Source organism: Rhinopithecus roxellana, chromosome 15 (genome assembly GCF_007565055.1).
Source record: "Rhinopithecus roxellana isolate Shanxi Qingling chromosome 15, ASM756505v1, whole genome shotgun sequence".
Taxonomy (NCBI): domain Eukaryota; kingdom Metazoa; phylum Chordata; class Mammalia; order Primates; family Cercopithecidae; genus Rhinopithecus; species Rhinopithecus roxellana.
In genome coordinates, this window is record NC_044563.1 from 114623079 (window position 1) to 114643368 (window position 20290).

The 20290-nt window shown below is 37.3% G+C and overlaps 1 protein-coding gene across 1 annotated transcript in view; it reads right to left on the reverse strand.

The window, feature by feature from the left end:
• NELL1 (neural EGFL like 1) overlaps positions 1-20290 on the reverse strand; it is a 949982-nt gene that overhangs the window by 202511 nt on the left and 727181 nt on the right. Inside the window, 1 exon segment of the mRNA XM_030918045.1 lies at positions 9346-9441. Within this exon segment, the coding sequence (XP_030773905.1) occupies positions 9346-9441 (96 nt within the window).

Sequence of the window (20290 nt, forward strand, 5' to 3'; positions counted from 1 at the left end):
AAGCCCTGCTTACTCCTTTCTGAGCATCAGGCACAAGAAAAGAAGCAACATTGATGATAGAAGTTGCCATTTACTGAGCAAGTATCATGTGCCAGACAACCTGAGAAAGCTCAAATTGAGAAAAGTTAAATAATTCCCCGGTCTGCTATGGATGTAAAGATGTACTTTTGCATTCATTCTTCCCCCAGATGCCCTTGTCACAGTCCTGTGATAACTGGAGAGGAAATAGAAGAAATATTTTATTCTCTGTTATGGGAAGGGAGTAAGTATTTACCTTCTTAAAAATTCTTAAAATCTCCTCCACTAACAGGGATGGGTAAAGTAATTATCAATAGATGGATGCTGATAGGGATCTCTCAAAATACAAGCAAGATTTAAAATATTAAAGAGCACAGAAGTCTTTGTTTCTGATCATTCTTTTTACCTGGTAAATTGACAATATACCTCAGGCAAACTATTACTCTCTGTCTACATATCTGCAAGTCCATGGGGCACAGAAAAGATAGTAGAATAAATTTTTCTGCAAAAAATTTTCCTTTAGAAAAGGTTAAAAATCCCAAGTAACTCAGAAAAATTTTGACTGTTATGTTCTCTTTATTTTAAGCTTTTAAAAATCATTTGTTATTATAAACATAATTTAAATGTATTATTTTAAAAATTAGAAAATTGGAAACATATAAGCAAAACAGGAAAATAATAACCACTCAAAATTATATTGTGAATGAACAAAGCTGTTCAAAGTTGTTTGCTTTTTACTGATATCCCTAAATATTCTTGATCAGATACTTACTATATTTCAAAAACACTTGGATAGTGTGAGAGGTTCAAAGCTTATGAGAGTTTATTTAATAATAGTTACAGTAAATGAACCTATTTCTGAACAAATGTGGAGGAAAACGTCAAGGTCTGCTATTTTTATAACATCAGCACATTTTTTCCAATTATTTTATACTAGACTGTGTTCTAGCCTATACCTTGGGTAGTCGTGTCCAGTTCTCACAGTCTGATTCACAAATCACTAGTTATAGATACCTGATATCTACACAACTGCATTTAAACACTCTAAAATCATATAATATATAATGGCGAAATGTAGTATAATTGGCAGGCTTGTCTGATTTACAATCCAGTCCAATTTCCTACCAGAAAATAATGATTAATTGAGTGGCTTTGTAATACAGAAAGCATTTCAGTGCAAATTCTCCTTAAAATGTACAAGTGTTGGCTGGGTACACTTTGGGAGGCTAAGGAGGTGGATCTCATTAGGCCAGGAGTTTGAGACCTGCCTGGTCAACATGGCAAAACCCCATCTCTACTAAAAATACAAAAATTAGCCAGGTGTGGTGGAGAACATCTGTAATCCCAGCTACTCGGGAGGCTGAGGCACAAGAATCGCTTGAACCCGGGAGGCGGAGGATGCAATGAGCCAAGATCACACCACAGCACTCCAGCCAGGGTGATGGAGTGAGATTCCATCTCAGGGAAAAAAAAACAAACAAAGACGTTACAAGTGTGTGTGGTGTGTGCATCTAAGTCTTATACTATAAGATGAATTCTTTTATTGTTACATACATTTAAATTTTTCTTCTAAGAAAGAGGATAGGTATACTATCTTCCTTTAGGAGAACACAAGGTTTGGAGTCACATGTTCCTTGGGTGGAGCATCATGTTTATTCCACCATTGAGAGAGGGCGAACATAGAGCAGGCTGAGTTTCCACACCAACCTGATTCCTAAGACTACAAGGTGTGTCTCTCATAGCACATGATGGATATCAACCAGTCTCTGGCTCTTGAATGGGTAAGCATTTTCTAATCACAGTAAACCCTAAGTACTTCTAAAAATGTTCAGGAGATGATTAAAAGTGTTTTTCTTGTCAAAAAATGCTTATAATTTTCATATTATCAAATAACACTGCACCATTATTACCTATAAAATATATATATACACATATATATGCATATTTTTTAAAAGAGACTTTTAAAAATGCTACATCTAGACCACGAGTTCTTAATGGGATGAGATTTTGTCTCCCAGGGGATATTTGGCAATGTCTGGAGACTTTTTCTTTAACCTTACTAGAGACTTTTTTAAAGTTTTACTTAATTTTGAATATTCTCACCACAAAGAAATGACAAGTGTTTAAGGTGATAGGTATGAAAACATTTTTGATGATCACAACTGGAGGTGTACTACTAATTACATTTCATGAATAAAATCCAGGGATGACACTAAACATCCTACAATGCATAAGACAGCCCTCCACAACAAAGAATTATCTGTTCTAAAATGTCAATAGTGTCTTCTAGGTTAAGAAATCCTGATCTATGACATTACAATCAGATACCACAGAAATACAAAAGATCCGCACAGACTATTATGAACACCACTACATATGCAAACTAGAAAATCTAGAGGAAATGGATGAATTCCTGGAAACACATTATCTCCCAATACTGAATCAGAGAGAAACTGAAATGCTGAATAGACCAATATCAAGTTCCAAAACTGAATTTATAATAAAATCCTACCATGCAAAAATGTCCTGGACCAGATGGATTCACAGTCAAATTCTACCAGACATACAAAGAGCTGACCAATTCTATTAAAACTATTCCAAAAAATCAAAGACAGGGACTCTTCCCTAACTCATTGTACAAAGACAGCATCACCCTGATAGCAAAACCTGACAAAGATACAATGAAAAAATAAAACTAAAGACCAATGTGCCTGATGAACATAGTTGCAAAAATTCTCAACAAAATATTAGCAAACTATATTCAATGGGATATGAAAAAGTTAGCTCACCATGATCAAATAAGCTTCATTCCTGGGATACGAAGTTGGTTCAACATGTACAAATCAATAAATGTTATTCACTACATAAACAGAATTAAAAATGAAAACCATATGATTATCTCCATAGATGCAGAAAATGCTTCTGATAAAATCTGATCTCTCTTCATGATGAAAACTCTCAACAGACTAGCCACTGTAGGAACACACCTCAAAATAATAGGAGCCATCTATGACAAACCCACAGCCAACATCATAGTGAATGGGCAAAAACTGGAAGCATTCCCCTTGAGAACTGGAACAAGACAAAGATGTTCACTCTCACCACTCCCATTCAACATGGTATTGGAGGTGCTAACCAGAGCAAATGGCAAGAGGAAGAAATAAAAGACAGCCTATTAGGAAAAGAAGAAGTCAAACTGTTTCTCTCCATGCACAATATAATCCTACATCTAGAAAGCCCTAAAGACTGCCAAAAAGCTCCTGGAACTGATAAATGACTTCAGTAAAGTTTCAGGATAGAAAATCAATGTACAAAAATTAGTAGCATTTCTATACTCCAATAACTTTCAAACTGACAGCCAAATCAAGAATGGAATTCCATTTACAATAGCCACACGAAAATATTCCTCGAAATATATCTAACCAAGGAGGTGCAATACGTCTACAAGGAGAACTACAGAGCACTGCTATAATAAATCATAGATGACACAAACAAATGAAAAAACATTCCATGCTCATGGATTGGAAGAATCAGAATCATTAAAATGGCCATACTGCCCAAAGCAACCTACAAAATTCAATGTTTTTCCTATCAAACTACCGATGTAATTTTTCACTGAACTAGAAAAAAACATTCTAAAATTCATTTGGAACCAAAATAAAAAGACTGCATAGCCAAAGCAATGCTAAGCATAAGAAACCAAGCCAGAGGCATCACACACTACCTGACATCAAACTATATTATATGGCTACAATAACCAAAACAGCATGGTACTTGTAAAAAAAGACACAGAGACCAATGGAACAGAACAGAGAACCCAGAAATAAAGCTGCACACCCACAGCCATCTGATCTTCAATAAAGCTGACAAAAATAAGCAGTGGGAAAAAGACTCCCTAGTCAATAAATGGTGCTGAGATAGGCTGGCTAGCCATATGCAGAATAAAACTGGACTCCTACCTTTCACCATATACAAAAAATTAACTCAAGATGGATTAAAGAATTAAATATAAGACCTCAAACTATAGAATCCTATAAAAAATCTAGAAAACACCATTATGGCCATCAGCCTTGGGAAAGAATTTATGCCTAACTCTTCATAAGCAACTGCAACAAAAACAAAAATTGACAACTAGGTCTTAATTCAACTAAAGAGCTTCTGCACAGCAAAATAAACTATCAACAGAGTAAGCAGACAACCTAGAGAATGGGAGAAAATCTTCACAACCTATGCATCCAACAAAGGTCTAATATTCAGAATTTAAGGAACACAAGCAATTAAACAAGCAAAAACAAATAACCCCATTAAAAAACTGGCAAAAGACATGAACAAACACTTCTCACAAGATGACAGACATATAAGCAGCCAACAAACATATAAAGCAATTCTCATTACTAATCATTGGAGAAATAAAAATCAAAACCACAGTGAAATACCATCTCCCACCAGTCAGAATGGCTATTATTAAAAAGTCAAAAAACAACAGATGCTGGTGAGGCTGCACAGAAAAGGGAACACTTACACATTGTTGGTGGGAATATAAATTAGTTTAGCTACTGTGTAAAGCAGTTTGGAGATATCTCAAAGAACTCAGAATATTATTTGACCCAGAAATCCCATTACTGGATATATACCCAAAATAAAACAAATCTTTCTACCAAAAAGACACATGCACTCACATGTTCACTGCAGCACTATTCACTGTAGACATTCACAAATATATAGAATCAATCTAAGTGCTCAATAGTGGAGTGGATAAAGAAAATATGGTACATATACACCATGGAATACTAAACAGTAATAAAAAGAATGAAATCATGTCCTTTGCAGAAACATGGATGAAATTGGAAGCCATTATTCTAAGTGAATTAACACAGGAACAGAAAACCAAGTACCTCATGTTCTCACTAATAAGTAGGAGCGAAACATTAGGTAAATGTGGACATAAAGATGGCAATGATAGAAACTGGGAACTACTAGAGTGGGAAATGAGAAGGGGCAAGGGCTCAAAAACTCCTGAGTACTGTTCTCAGTACCTAAGTGACAGGATTACTCCTCCTATATCTAGGATTTTATTGCATCATGCAATATAGACAGGTAAGAAACCTGTTCATGTAACTCCTGAATCTAAAATAAAAGTTGAAAAAAGATTAAGAACAGACATTAGGATTCACCTACATTCACATTCATAAACTCCTGCCTTCTTCCTTCTTCTCTGTTTGGATGTGCAAGTCCACACCTGCATGTGCACACACAGGCGCCTGTACACACACACACACACACACACACACACACACACACACACAGAGTCAGTTCCACACAGTCTGGCATCTGAATCCCAGTTTGTGGCTGTTCAACGTCAGATAAGTAAGCGATACATCTTGTTCCATCATCAAGAGTACAAGCTGTAAGGAGTCAAAGACTAAAACCAGAAAATTTCAAGAGAAGTTTGAGAGGTATGGAAAAGGTTCCAAAACAAGGAGTTTAAAATCAGAGCCAAGGTTTGTGAATAAATAACAGGGTTCATGGTGTGGCGGTTTTAAAATATGCCCACAAATACTTTGACAATCGTTTTTTTTTTTTTAAGTGGTGGTGCCTAATTCCTCTCCCCTTGATTGTGGGCTGGACTGAGTCTCCTCTAAGGAATAGAATACGGCCAACGTGAAAACTCGATCAACATTTGATTGAGTCACAAAAAGCATTATAGCTTCCTCCTTGCTTTCACTCTCTTTCTCATCACTTGACGTGGAGGATTCCAGTGGTCATGTCGTAAGGCCACTCACATAGACTGTAGAAAGGCCCACAAAATGAGAAACCGAGGCCTCCTGCCAATTGCCACAAGAGTGAGCCATCTTGGAAACAAACTCCCCAACCTTCAGACAATTACTGGCCCAGTCAACATCTTGACTGCAATCTCATAAAAGTCACTGAGCTAGTACCACTCAGCTAAGCTGCTCTCAAATTTCAAACCACAGAAACTATGAGATAATAAACATTTGTTATTTTAAGCCACTAAAAAAAATAGAAATCCTGATCTAGTCATAGCTCCATATTTCGTATTTAATCTATCCTTCTTGTTGCTTGCAAATTTGCAAGTAAAAATACCAAATAGAAAACTTAGTCTCACATACTTCTTAGAGGGTGACTTTCTGCTGTTTTGTGGCAGTTAACATACATTTGGATTTAGTGTAGCTCTTTGATTTTACATGTGAAAATTCTCTAGGAGGACTTTGTGTTGTTTCATGCTGTTTTGTGGGTGGCTACATTACATCAGTGTGGTATTCTGTCCTTTTAGTTCTTAGCCAGGTTGAGAAGAGAGCATTTACCAGCAGCCCTTTTCCATCCTAAGAATGGAAAAACTACTACTCTTACTGATTCTTCACTCATCTTTCTCTTTACACATCTCCATGCTAATTGTAAAACTAAATCAAACTAAGCACACAGAGAAGGAAGTTGAAGGGTAGGAGAAGAACTAGAATTTTACGTTGTTTAGAAACCAAAGGAGGCAAAATGTTTGCTCAAGGCGGGTTATGAAAAGTTTAAGGTTACTGAAATGTCATCAATGGAAAGTAAATGCAGAGTTGTTCATCTGTGTGTTCCATACCAAACACAAGTGGGATTATTAACATCAGATAGGAATTTTCTTTAACAAATTATTTAAATGATTTTACTAAGTGTACTTGAATTTCGAAAGGCTGAATATTGCAGGCAATGAATAAAACCAATAACTAGGGGGATAAAAGAACATGCTTAAGACTAAACATAAGTGGATTCTATATAGCTCAAATGGGACCATTTACTTAGCCTTAAAATTAAAATAAATCACATGAAAGATTTAGTGTAATCATGCCACAAGACATTCACAATTCATTTGCATTTTTCCTTTGGCACTATGAGTCTCAAGGCATCTAGCACAACTATTCGAAGGCAAATAGACTTATTTAATGTTTATTGCTAATGATCAACATGACAAAATAACTCAGACAAGATAATGGCTCAGATTTTCTGTATTAAGCCCATAATTTATTTAGATCCCTTGCGCACAACTGACTGATAAATATGTACTTTATTCATTCCATGAAAAATCTGATAGAATTTGAGTATTGGCCAATATTAAGTGGAATGACTTTGCTACAGATGAAGTATAGCATTAAATGCAGAGAAACCTTGTTTTATTTTATTGTATTTTTTCCCTTTATGATGGTTGTACAAGAGTTCAAGAATATGTAATTCTCCATGTCAACTTTAATATTTACATAGGGACCCATGCTTGCCTATCTCTGTCTAACTTTTTCCCTGGTCTTGATTTTCTCCTTTATAATTTTCTGACTCCACATTACAAACCAGACTGTAAGCACTGATGCAATCACCCACTTACTGGGCAGAGAAAAGGACAAAGGACAAATCAAGAAGGCATGAGACACCATAATCAACTCTTACTGGTCTGCCACTGATCACAGGCCCTGGTCTAAGGTAATGTTTCCCTCCAGTTCTTTGTAATGTAAGAAAATAAGAATGTTACAGTAGTTGCTAGTTGCTATGGTTAAATATCCTGAGGTGCTTGGTGAAAATGCAGATTCGTGAAACCACCCCCTGATATTCCATCTAGTTTGGAGAGGTGGCCCAAGAATATACATTTTAATAAAAAATCCATGTAGTATCCTTGAAAAACCCATGCAAGGTTTGATAACACAGGCTTTGTGGGATACAATTGTGTTTTATTCTCAGTGCTAATAATTGCATAAGTTACTTACACTAGCTAAACTTTAGTTTGATTACATATAAGAGTAGTAATATCTACCTCCTTTGTTTAATCTTAAAATATTAATTTAAAAATCCTAACAATTATTGCATAATAAATGGCATATCATTAGTAGTAGTATCCATGATTATTGACATTATCATTATCACCATTCTGTCCCCATTAATTCTGTGCATTCAATTTAGGGAATAGAGCAGTTCTACAGGAAGCAGTAAGAAATCTTTTTTTTTTTTTCATTTTAAAAAACCTACTTAAAATTAATTGTAGTGCAGTAAAGACATGTGTCCTAAGTTACCCTTAAGTTTCTCAGCTTTTAGCAAAAATTCTTCAGCTCTATGTGGTAATTCTCTTGGGCTGCTCAAAGGTTGTACATGGCTCTTTCACATTTTTTAAAGAAAAAACAATTATTTGATATATTTTTTATTTGTTGATAATGTCAGAAAATAGAGAAACAGTGGTGCAAATATTGTTCACTGATTTCCTTATTGAACAATTTTAGTTACCTTTTGACATGCGTTTAAAAGGATTAGGCTGCCTCATAAATATACAGGCAGCGCAATGTAATAGGTTGGTCAGGGTGAGATATAATAAATGTGCACATTAAAAAATGTTATCTAAATTCAGAAGCCTCTAAACATGAAGGAAAGGAAACAAGAGCTTTGCTTATATCTCTGGCACTAGACAAAGACACCTCCCCGTTCATGTAATAATAAGGATAATAAATACGACATCCTATTTCCATTTTTCTATGCTATGATAAGAAAAGCAGTAAGTGTGATATTCCAGAGTCAGAAAAAAAACACAATGCAGTGATTTTACCCTAACAAAACACATGGAAAAACAAACTAAAATATTCACTTTTACGTGTCATAATCCCCTTGTTTGTACTGACACACACATTGGCACTGAACATCAAATTTCACTTGTACACAAATAGGAGGACTTCTCCAATCAATAAGAGAGTTGGATTTCTCCAAATAGTGCCAAATGTAAGCATAACATTTATTGCAAATAGAAAGTTGCATATAATGTAATCTTACTTACACTAATTGGCTTATATTATCAGATCTATGAATGATAATGTTCTTGATAAACCAATATTAGAATAAAATCTCAAGCACACCAATAAACCTGCTGCTGGAGTTATTTAATGTGGTTTTACACAAGAAGCATGTGCTGCTCATTTAGATTCCATTGACACAGCAGATTGTTATAATTCTAATAACTGTGTGATGCTACCCAATAGATGATAAGTGAGGCAGGTCAGTTCATCAGGCTTTATCTCTAATTAGCACTAAAAACGCACACTGAGCTATAGCAGAGAAAAGACTTGACCTTGCTAAATTAAACGCGACGGAGGGAAGGCAAATGAAGCTCTATTTTCAGAGGTAGTCTTTTATGCAAGGATGGAAAGGTACCCACTTTGGGAGAGCCACATCCACCATCACAATACAATGTATCAAGTCAATCCACAGTATTATTCCTAAAGAAAGAGCTGTTATTCTTTCTGAATTAATCTTTCTACCAATCTTTCTCTCTATCCCCCATAAAAAAAGCTAGATTACCTTTCTCGCAGTGACTTCCTGTGAATCCAGATGGACAGACACATTTGTTAGGAGCCACACACGTTCCACCGTATCTGCAGCCCTCTTCACAGAAAGCTGTTGCAAGAGAACAAAGTATTTATCTTAGATAAAATGCAATAAATAAATTCATGGTAAACAGCAGCAACATTGACACAATTCTTTCTTTGCTGCATAGGGCAACAAACACTGTACATCTGTATTGTTACACTAGTATTACCATTTATACTCCGGAGTAAACTCCACTAACTCTTACTCTCATTTATACATTTGAAATCAAATAGTATAAATTGAGTAACTAGGAAGGGTAGGGTCAGGATGAAGGTGAAGACCTTTTAAATGTTCACCATTTTGTAACCTAATCTTTTTCATTAAATATCTCTTATGACAATAAAAACTTCTATGTTCTTTAAAAAAGATATCTGATAGTTGATATAGTTTAATATTTATAACATAAATGTAACTATTTACATTTGAATATGTAGGCTGTTTCCAATATTTTGGTAATAAAAACAACGCCTTGTCCTGATAGCTAAAATGCTCAGCACAACCTAAAGTATTCCTTTATGAAAAATGCCTCATTGTGGAAATGCTGGTCCCAAGTCTATGGATTTTTAGGTTTTCTTGATAAGCACTACAAAGCTATTCTTACTCCTTCCCAGTGCTATCCTGTCGGCCTTCTCAGAACAGGTTAGTTCCCCTTAGTAGATACTTGCATAGCATAAAATAGCTCCATGAACTTCTCCATTGCAATAGTAAATACAATTGTAAATTTACATATAATTTATTACCATCTCCTGCTTTATCAACTGAACTGCAAGACCCATAAGAATAAGTAGCATAATTGTTTTTACTCACCACTGTATTGTAGCCTCAGTATCTATTGACATAGTAGATGCTCAAAACAGATTTGTTAAATGAATTAATCTACATTCTACAGGTTGTTCTGATAGTAAAACTCTCACTTGAACAATTCTGCAACTCTTTCATCCAATTAATTTAATATCAAACCTTGCTGGATAACCAAGAATTTAGTGTACTAAACGTGCAAAATTTCTCATTAATGAAGATGATTGCAACTGTTAACCCTGAATTTATTTTATTCACAAGAAAGAGAAGTGAGCAAGTGTTTTAAATTTTAATCGTAGTTTGAAAATGACATCCTAGAAAAATGTCATGGTTATATTTTGCCATGATCACTCAAAATTAGTATGAGTTTAATTTCAAAAGCCACATGATGTGTTCAGAAAGTTGAACACTATTCCAAATACGCAGAACTTCTCACAATATTATTGTTTTTCACATCACTTAATATCCCTTGAATGATTTAACATTTCATAGCTTCAGCAATTAATTTCATCTTCCTTTGCCTCTGCCAAAGGACAATGTGTACCTTAGAATTCAAATATCATTTCCTATTTCTAGCATCTTAGAACATTTCCTATTTCTAGCACCTTAGAACAATTCTAAAAAATTAGTACCTGCCATGGTAAGTTCATCCAAAAAACCAAAATATATAAAATATACATGTTGTATGCAAAATCTCTTGTCCCAAAAATTACACCTTGTGGGCTCTGGTGACTGACATTTCAAAGAACAGTAAAGTGTTTTTGCAAGCTAAAAATAACAGATGGAAAGCCAGTAAGAAAAAGCTTTAAGTAGCACCAAAAGAAGTCAGGGGCTTGAAAAGAGAAGGCCCACCTTGGGTTTCTTTAGTGCAGAGTTGAAACAGCACTTCATCTAAGTTTTGCAGACCTGGTTAGGAGACTTGATGCTGTCTCATGGTAGGTATATGCGTTTGATTTACTCGGTCCTTAAGTAGAAATGATGATACAGTGGAAGGTTTTATGAGGAGAGCACGAGATGTTTGTGATGTTCTAAGGATGTGCAGATATTAGAATAAACAGAGTAGTATGATGATTAAATGAGTTAACATTTATAAAGAACTTAAAATGGTGTTCGGCACAGAGTGTTATGTAAGTGCCCTGTTAAATAAAATTAACTGATAACAGATTAATAAGCAGATAAATAAGCAGGCTTATTTTATTGTTATGACTGTGAAACACAGACCAGGAACAAACTGTCTAATATCCAGACAATATAAACCCGATATTAGAATACAATCTAATCATCATCATACAAGGTGTTGAGCTTCACCAAGATGGGCTCAAGGCATTCCTCTTTATTTACGCTTGATTTGCTTCCTAATAAGGGTAGTTTTCATTCTTATCATGGAGGTATTTAATAGGTATATTGTTCTTATTACAGAAATGGTGAACTTGTGCCCTAAGGTTGCATAGGTAGAAAGTAGCAGAGACAAGATTCAAGTAAACACATCTTTGCCTTCGAAATCTTACCCCTTCTTTATTTGTTACAGTGTGGGTTAGTCTGCAATCCGGTGTTCACAAAGGCAGGCTTATTTTATTTTTAAAATAGTTCCATAAGGGCTAAGGGAACTGACTAAAAATTAAAAGAAAAAAAATGCCTAAATTGCACATATTGCATTAAAGGATGGGGATGAAGAGCTATTCAAGTTCATGTACCTATTATCTAATTTCTAGTTTTGCCTGAGACTCATTACATTTCTCCCAATCTAGGCACACGTTATTTTCAATGTGATTTATCTGAAATAACCAAGAAAATCACTCCCTAGTTGAACCTTAGACAATAGACCAATGTAATTTCAACACAAAGCAAATAAAGAAGGGATATGTCATCAAAAACATAAACTATTTTGTGGAAATTAAGATCAATTCAAGCTTTATTTGAATATCTAATAAAATTTCAGAATATACTGACGTATCTTAGTCTAAAGATTGTGCATGGATTATTCATATATGGATAGGCTCTTCTTGATTGACTATGAACTCAGAAATTCAATGAAAAGGACTCTGATATGCAGAAGACTGGTAATTTGCACAGCATTATTTAGTTGATGGCAGAAGCAAAACAAGGAGCTGGGTCACCACTACATTGTCTTTCTAGTTTGTGAGGAGATGGGCTGGCGGATATTATACGGTCCTAATTCTGGCTCTATATTTATTAATTGTATGAACTATAGCAAATCATTCCACTCCTCTGTGCCTCAGTTTTCTCAAGAAAAAAAGCAGTTGAGGATAATAAAAACAATCATGCTGGGGGATATAGACCACCTAGCACAAGGCACGGCCAATGGAATGTGTTCACGAACTGGATGTGATTGTTGTTATTTACCACCAGGATTCTGCTTTTCCAGATAACAATACAGTTGTGAACCAGTTTATGATCTAGATTCTAAACATGCAGCAGTAAGAAGGCAAAGATCCCTGTGCCATGGAGCTTATTCTTTAGTGAGGACTCCTCATCACTCCTTCCTTAACTGAGTACCCTTTGTAATATCATGTGGTTTGCAATGAAACTTAGAATCATAGCTCCTTTGAAAACTCAGAGAAACTCATGTACCATGGATATATGACTTCATATGTTGGTTCTTCTTCAACTGCTACCCAGATTCTGAAGTATGGCAAAAATAGATTGTGTGTGTGTGTGTGTGTGTAGTAAGATAAACCTGAATCTGTCATTATAGTGCCATTTGTTATTAACTTACTGCCCTGGAGGAGATGTTAGATTGGATCAATTGTAAAATGGTATGCTTCTAATACTGAAAGAACTCTTGGGGGCGGAGCAAGATGGCCGAATAGGAAGAGCTCCAGTCTCCAACTCCCAGCGCGAGCGACACAGAAGACCGGTGATTTCTGCATTTTCAACTGAGGTACTGGGGTCATCTCACTGGGGAGTGCCGGACAATCGGTGCTGGTCAGCTGCTGCAGCCCAACCAGCGAGAGCTGAAGCAGGGTGAGGCATTGCCTCACCTGGGAAGCACAAGGGGGAAGGGAATCCCTTTTCCTAGCCAGGGGAACTGAGACACACAACACCTAGAAAATTGGATAATTCCCACCCCAATACTGCACTTTAAGCAAACGGGCACACCAGGAGATTATACCCACACCTGGTCAGGAGGGTCCCACGGCCACGGAGCCTCCCTCACTGCTAGCACAGCAGGCTGCGATCTAACCGAAACGGCAGCAGCGAGGCTGGGGGAGTGGCGCCCGCCATTGCTGAGGCTTAAGTAGGTAAACAAAGCCGCTGGGAAGGTCGAACTGGGTGGAGCTCACAGCAGCTCAAGGAAACCTGCCTGTCTCTGTAGACTCCACCTCTGGGGACAGGGCACAGCTAAACAACAAAAGGGGAAGCAGCAGAGGCCTGTGCAGACGCGAACGACTCTGTCTGACAGCTTTGAAGAGAGCAGTGGATCTCCCAACACGGAGGTTGAGATCTGACAAGGGACAGACTGCCTGCTCAAGTGGTCCCTTTTTTGAAAAGATCAACAAAATTGACAGACCGCTAGCAAGACTAATAAAGAAGAAAAGAGAGAAGAATCAAATAGACGCAATAAAAAATGATAAAGGGGATATCACCACGGACCCCACAGAAATACAAACTACCATCAGAGAATACTATAAACACGTCTACGCAAATCAACTAGAAAATCTAGAAGAAATGGATAATTTCCTGGACACTTACACTGAGTAGCCTAACTGGGAGACATCCCCCACTAGGGGCAGTCTGACACCCCACACCTCACAGGGTGGAGTACACCCCTGAGAGGAAGCTTCCAAAGTAAGAATCAGACAGGTACACTCGCTGTTCAGCAATATTCTATCTTCTGCAACCTCTGCTGCTGATACCCAGGGTCTGGAGGGGACCTCAAGCAATCTCCAACAGACCTACAGCTGAGGGTCCTGACTACTAGAAGGAAAACTATCAAACAGGAAGAACACCTATACCAAAACCGCATCAGTACGTCACCATCATCAAAGACCAGAGGCAGATAAAACCACGATATGGGGAAGAAGCAGGGCAGAAAAGCTGGAAATTCCAGAAATAAGAGCGCATCTCCCCCTGCAAAGGAGCGGAGCTCATCGCAAGCATCGGATCAAAGCTGGTGAGAGAATGACTTTGACGACATGAGAGAAGAAGGCTTCAGTCCATCAAACTTCTCAGAGCTAAAGGAGGAATTACATACCCAGCGCAAAGAAACTAAAAATCGTGAAAAAAGAGTGGAAGAATTGATAGCTAGACTAATTAATGCAGAGAAGGTCATAAATGAAATGACAGAGATGAAAACCGTGACACGAGAAAAACGTGACAAATCCACAAGCTTCAGTAACCGACTCGATCAACTGGAAGAAAGAGTATCAGCGACTGAGGATCAAATGAATGAAATGAAGCGAGAAGAGAAACCAAAAGAAAAAAGAAGAAAAAGAAATGAACAAAGCCTGCAAGAAGTATAGGATTATGTAAAAAGACCAAATCTACGTCTGATTGGGGTGCCTGAAAGTGAGGGGGAAAATGGAACCAAGTTGGAAAACACTCTTCAGGATATCATCCAGGAGAACTTCCCCAACATAGTAGGGCAGGCCAACATTCAAATTCAGGAAACACAGAGAACACCACAAAGATACTCCTTGAGAAGAGCAACTCCAAGACACATAATTGCCAGAATCACCAAAGTTGAAATGAAGGAAAAAATCTTAAGGGCAGCCAGAGAAAAAGGTCGGGTTACCCACAAAGGGAAGCCCATCAGACTAACAGGAGACCTCTCGGCAGAAACTCTACAAGCCAGAAGAGAGTGGGGGCCAATATTCAACATTCTTAAAGAAAAGAATTTTAAACCCAGAATTTCATATCCAGCCAAACTAAGTTTTCTCAGTGAAGGAGAAATAAAATCCTTTACAGATAAGCAAATGCTTAGAGATTTTGTCACCACCAGGCCTGCCTTACAAGAGACCCTGAAGGAAGCCCTAAACATGGAAAGGAACAACCGGTACCAGCCTTTGCAAAAACATGCCAAAATGTAAAGACCATCGAGGCTAGGAAGAAACTGCATCAACTAACGAGCAAAATAACCAGTTAATATCATAATGGCAGGATCAAGATCACACATAACAATATTAACCTTAAATGTTAATGGACTAAATGCTCCAATTAAAAGACACAGACTGGCAAACTGGATAAAGAGTCAAGACCTATCAGTCTGCTCTATTCAGGAGACCCATCTCACATGCAGAGACATACATAGGCTCAAAATAAAGGGATAGAGGAAGATCTACCAAGCAAATGGAGAACAAAAAAAAAGCAGGGGTTGCAATCCTAGTCTCTGATAAAACAGACTTTAAACCATCAAAGATCAAAAGAGACAAAGAAGGCCATTACATAATGGTAAAGGGATCAATTCAACAGGAAGAGCTAACTCTCCTAAATATATATGCACCCAATACAGGAGCACCCAAATTCACAAAGCAAGTCCTTAGAGACTTACAAAGAGACTTAGACTCCCATACAATACTAATGGGAGACTTCAACACTCCACTGTCAACATTAGACAGATCAACGAGACAGAAAGTTAACAAGGATATCCAGGAATTGAACTCATCTCTGCACCAAGCGGACCTAATAGACATCTATAGAACTCTCCACCCCAAATCAACAGAATATACATTCTTCTCAGCACCACATCGCACTTATTCCAAAATTGACCACATAATTGGAAGTAAAGCACTCCTTAGCAAATGCAAAAGAACAGAAATTATAACAAACTGTCTCTCAGACCACAGTGCAATCAAACTAGAACTCAGGACTAAGAAACTCAATCAAAACTGCTCAACTACATGGAAACTGAACAACCTGCTCCTGAATGACTACTGGGTACATAACGAAATGAAGGCAGAAATAAAGATGTTCTTGAAACCAATGAGAACAAAGATACAACATACCAGCATCTCTGGGACACATTTAAAGCAGTGTGTAGAGGAAATTTATAGCACTAAATGCCCACAAGAGAAAGCCGGAAAGATCTAAAATGGACACTCTAACATCACAATTAAAAGAACTGGAGAAGCAAGAGCAAACACATTCAAAAGCTAGCAGAAGGCAAGAAATAACTAAGATCAGAGCAGAACTGAAGGAGATAGACACACAAAAAACCCTCCAAAAAATCAATGAATCCAGGAGTTGGTTTTTTGAAAAGATCAACAAAATTGACAGACCGCTAGCAAGACTAATAAAGAAGAAAAGAGAGAAGAATCAAATAGACGCAATAAAAAATGATAAAGGGGATATCACCACTGACCCCACAGAAATACAAACTACCATCAGAGAATACTATAAACACGTCTACGCAAATCAACTAGAAAATCTAGAAGAAATGGATAATTTCCTGGACACTTACACTCTCCCAAGGCTAAACCAGGAAGAAGTTGAATCCCTAAATAGACCAATAGCAGGCTCTAAAATTGAGGCAATAATTAATAGCCTACCAACCAAAAAAAGTCCAGGACCAGATGGATTCACAGCTGAATTCTACCAGAGGTACAAGGAGGAGCTGGTACCATTCCTTCTGAAACTATTCCAATCAATAGAAAAAGAGGGAATCCTCCCTAACTCATTTTAGGAGGCCAACATCATCCTGACACCAAAGCCTGGCAGAGACACAACAAAAAAAGAAAATTTTAGACCAATATCCCTGATGAACATCGATGCAAAAATCCTCAATAAAATACTGGCAAACCGGATTCAGCAGCACATCAAAAAGCTTATCCACCATGATCAAGTGGGCTTCATCCCTGGGATGCAAGGCTGGTTCAACATTCGCAAATCAATAAACGTAATCCAGCATATAAACAGAACCAAAGACAAGAACCACATGATTATCTCAATAGAGGCAGAAAAGGCTTTTGACAAAATTCAACAGCCCTTCATGCTAAAAACGCTCAATAAATTCGGTATTGATGGAACGTACCTCAAAATAATAAGAGCTATTTATGACAAACCCACAGCCAATATCATACTGAATGGGCAAAAACTGGAAAAATTCCCTTTGAAAACTGGCACAAGACAGGGATGCCCTCTCTCACCACTCCTATTCAACATAGTGTTGGAAGTTCTGGCTAGGGCAATCAGGCAAGAGAAAGAAATAAGGGGTATTGAGTTAGGAAAAGAAGAAGTCAAATTGTCCCTGTTTGCAGATGACATGATTGCATATTTAGAAAACCCCATTGTCTCAGCCCAAAATCTCCTTAAGCTGATAAGCAACTTCAGCAAAGTCTCAGGATACAAAATTAACGTGCAAAAATCACAAGCATTCTTATACACCAGTAACAGACAAACAGAGAGCCAAATCAGGAATGAACTTCCATTCACAATTGCTTTAAAGAGAATAAAATACCTAGGAATCCAACTTATAAGGGATGTAAAGGACCTCTTCAAGAACTACAAACCACTGCTCAGTGAAATAAAAGAGGACACAAACAAATGGAAGAACATACCATGCTCATGGATAGGAAGAATCAATATCGTGAAAATGGCCATACTGCCCAAGGTTATTTATAGATTCAATGCCATCCCCATCAAGCTACCAATGAGTTTCTTCACAGAATTGGAAAAAACGGCTTTAAAGTTCATATGGAACCAAAAAAGAGCCCGCATTGCCAAGACAATCCTATGTCATAAGAACAAAGCTGGAGGCATCACGCTACCTGACTTCAAACTACACTACAAGGCTACAGTAACCAAAACAGCATGGTACTGGTACCAAAACAGAGATATAGACCAGTGGAACAGAACAGAGTCCTCAGAAATAATACCACACATCTACAGCCATCTGATCTTTGACAAACCTGAGAGAAACAAGAAATGGGGAAAGGATTCCCTATTTAATAAATGGTGCTGGGAAAATTGGCTAGCCATAAGTAGAAAGCTGAAACTGGATCGTTTCCTTACTCCTTATACGAAAATTAATTCAAGATGTATTAGAGACTTAAATGTTAGACCTAATACCATAAAAACCCTAGAAGAAAACCTAGGTAGTACCATTCAGGACATAGGCATGGGCAAGGACTTCATGTCTAAAGCACCAAAAGCAACGGCAGCAGAAGCCAAAATTGACAAATGGGATCTAATTAAACTAAAGAGCTTCTGCACAGCAAAAGAAACTACCATCAGAGTGAACAAGCAACCTACAGAATGGGAGAAAATTTTTGCAATCTACTCATCTGACAAAGGGCTAATATCCAGAATCTACAAAGGACTCAAACAAATTTACAAGAAAAAAACAAACAACCCCATCAAAAAGTGGGCAAAGGATATGAACAGACATTTCTCAAAAGAAGACATTCATACAGCCAACAGACACATGAAAAAATGCTCATCATCACTGGCCATCAGAGAGATGCAAATCAAAACCACAATGAGATACCATCTCACACCAGTTAGAATGGCAATCATTAAAAAGTCAAGAAACAACAGGTGCTGGAGAGCATGTGGAGAAATAGGAACACTTTTACACTGTTGGTGGGATTGTAAACTAGTTCAACCATTATGGAAAACAGTATGGTGATTCCTCAAGGATCTAGAACTAGATGTACCATATGACCCAGCCATCCCACTACTGGGTATATACCCAAAGGATTATAAATCATGCTGCTATAAAGACACATGCACACGTATGTTTATTGCGGCACTATTCACAATAGCAAAGACTTGGAATCAACCCAAATGTCCATCTGTGACAGACTGGATTCAGAAAATGTGGCACATATACACCATGGAATACTATGCAGCCATAAAAAAGGATGAGTTTGCGTCCTTTGTAGGGACATGGATGAAGCTGGAAACCATCATTCTTAGCAAACTATCACAAGAACAGAAAACCAAACACCACATGTTCTCACTCATAGGTGGGAACTGAACAATGATATCACTTGGACTCGGGAAGGGGAACATCACACATCGGGGCCTATCATGGGGAGGGGGGAGGGGGGAGGGATTGCATTGGGAGTTATACCTCATATAAATGACGAATTGATGGGTGCTGACGAGTTGATGGGTGCAGCACACCAACATGGCACAAGTATACATATGTAACAAACCTGCACATTATGCACATGTACCCTAGAACTTAAAGTATAATAAAAAAAAAAAAGAAAGAAAGAACTCTTTTCATTGTGCAAGAAAATAAATCACAAAACTCGTATTTGAGAGAGGTTCAATCCACAGAAAGAGTACTTTTTTATATTAAAATATAAAATATTCTCAGCATGTTAAATAAAATGTGGGTATTAAGGGGAACAAAATGATAAGGCGGGTTTGCAGATGCCAGGTTTGTGCATGTCCAGTACCAGCACCATGTACTCAATTCAACAAAAACAGTTCTACACTAATAAAAAGTAATAGCCCTTCACTTTCTAAACACTTCTCATATTCTTCTTAAACTTTAATGGCATAAATGTAGTTCCATAGTGACACCCTGAAATCCTGAAACAGTAAGTAAACATACAAATTTCAACACCATCTGTTAGAAGGTAAACGTTCTCTTCCTTCCTAGTTTCCTTGAGGAATAATTTTCCTTGAGGCAGCATTTTCCTGAAGCTAATTTCTGACCTCTGCCTGCTGACTTTGCTCATTCTACCCTATGGAGGTAAAGGGATTTATTTTGTTGGTAAATTTGGTAAAGATACATATCAGGATGATGCTGCTCAAGTGGGAGAGGTAGGAGGAAGGGCTGGGAAGCTCTGTCTGATTAGAAACAGATAGCTGTTGCATTTTCAGCTTTATTTTGAGTAGCATGTTAGTAGGTATGAATCATATTATTAAAAATAACTATTTATTTAAATAAATAAAAGCTGGCCACTATAGACAGTTATTACAAGGTGTCAGGAACCAAAGATTATAATTAAGTTAACTATGTCTGCCTAAAAGCCAAAACGGGAAGGAAATCATTAAAATCTGGTCATGTTCTGCAAAGGACCATGCCCGCCATTCTCCTTTCTTGAGAATGAGCTGACTTCAGACATTATCAGTTTTCCTGACTTCTTTATTGACACTTTCC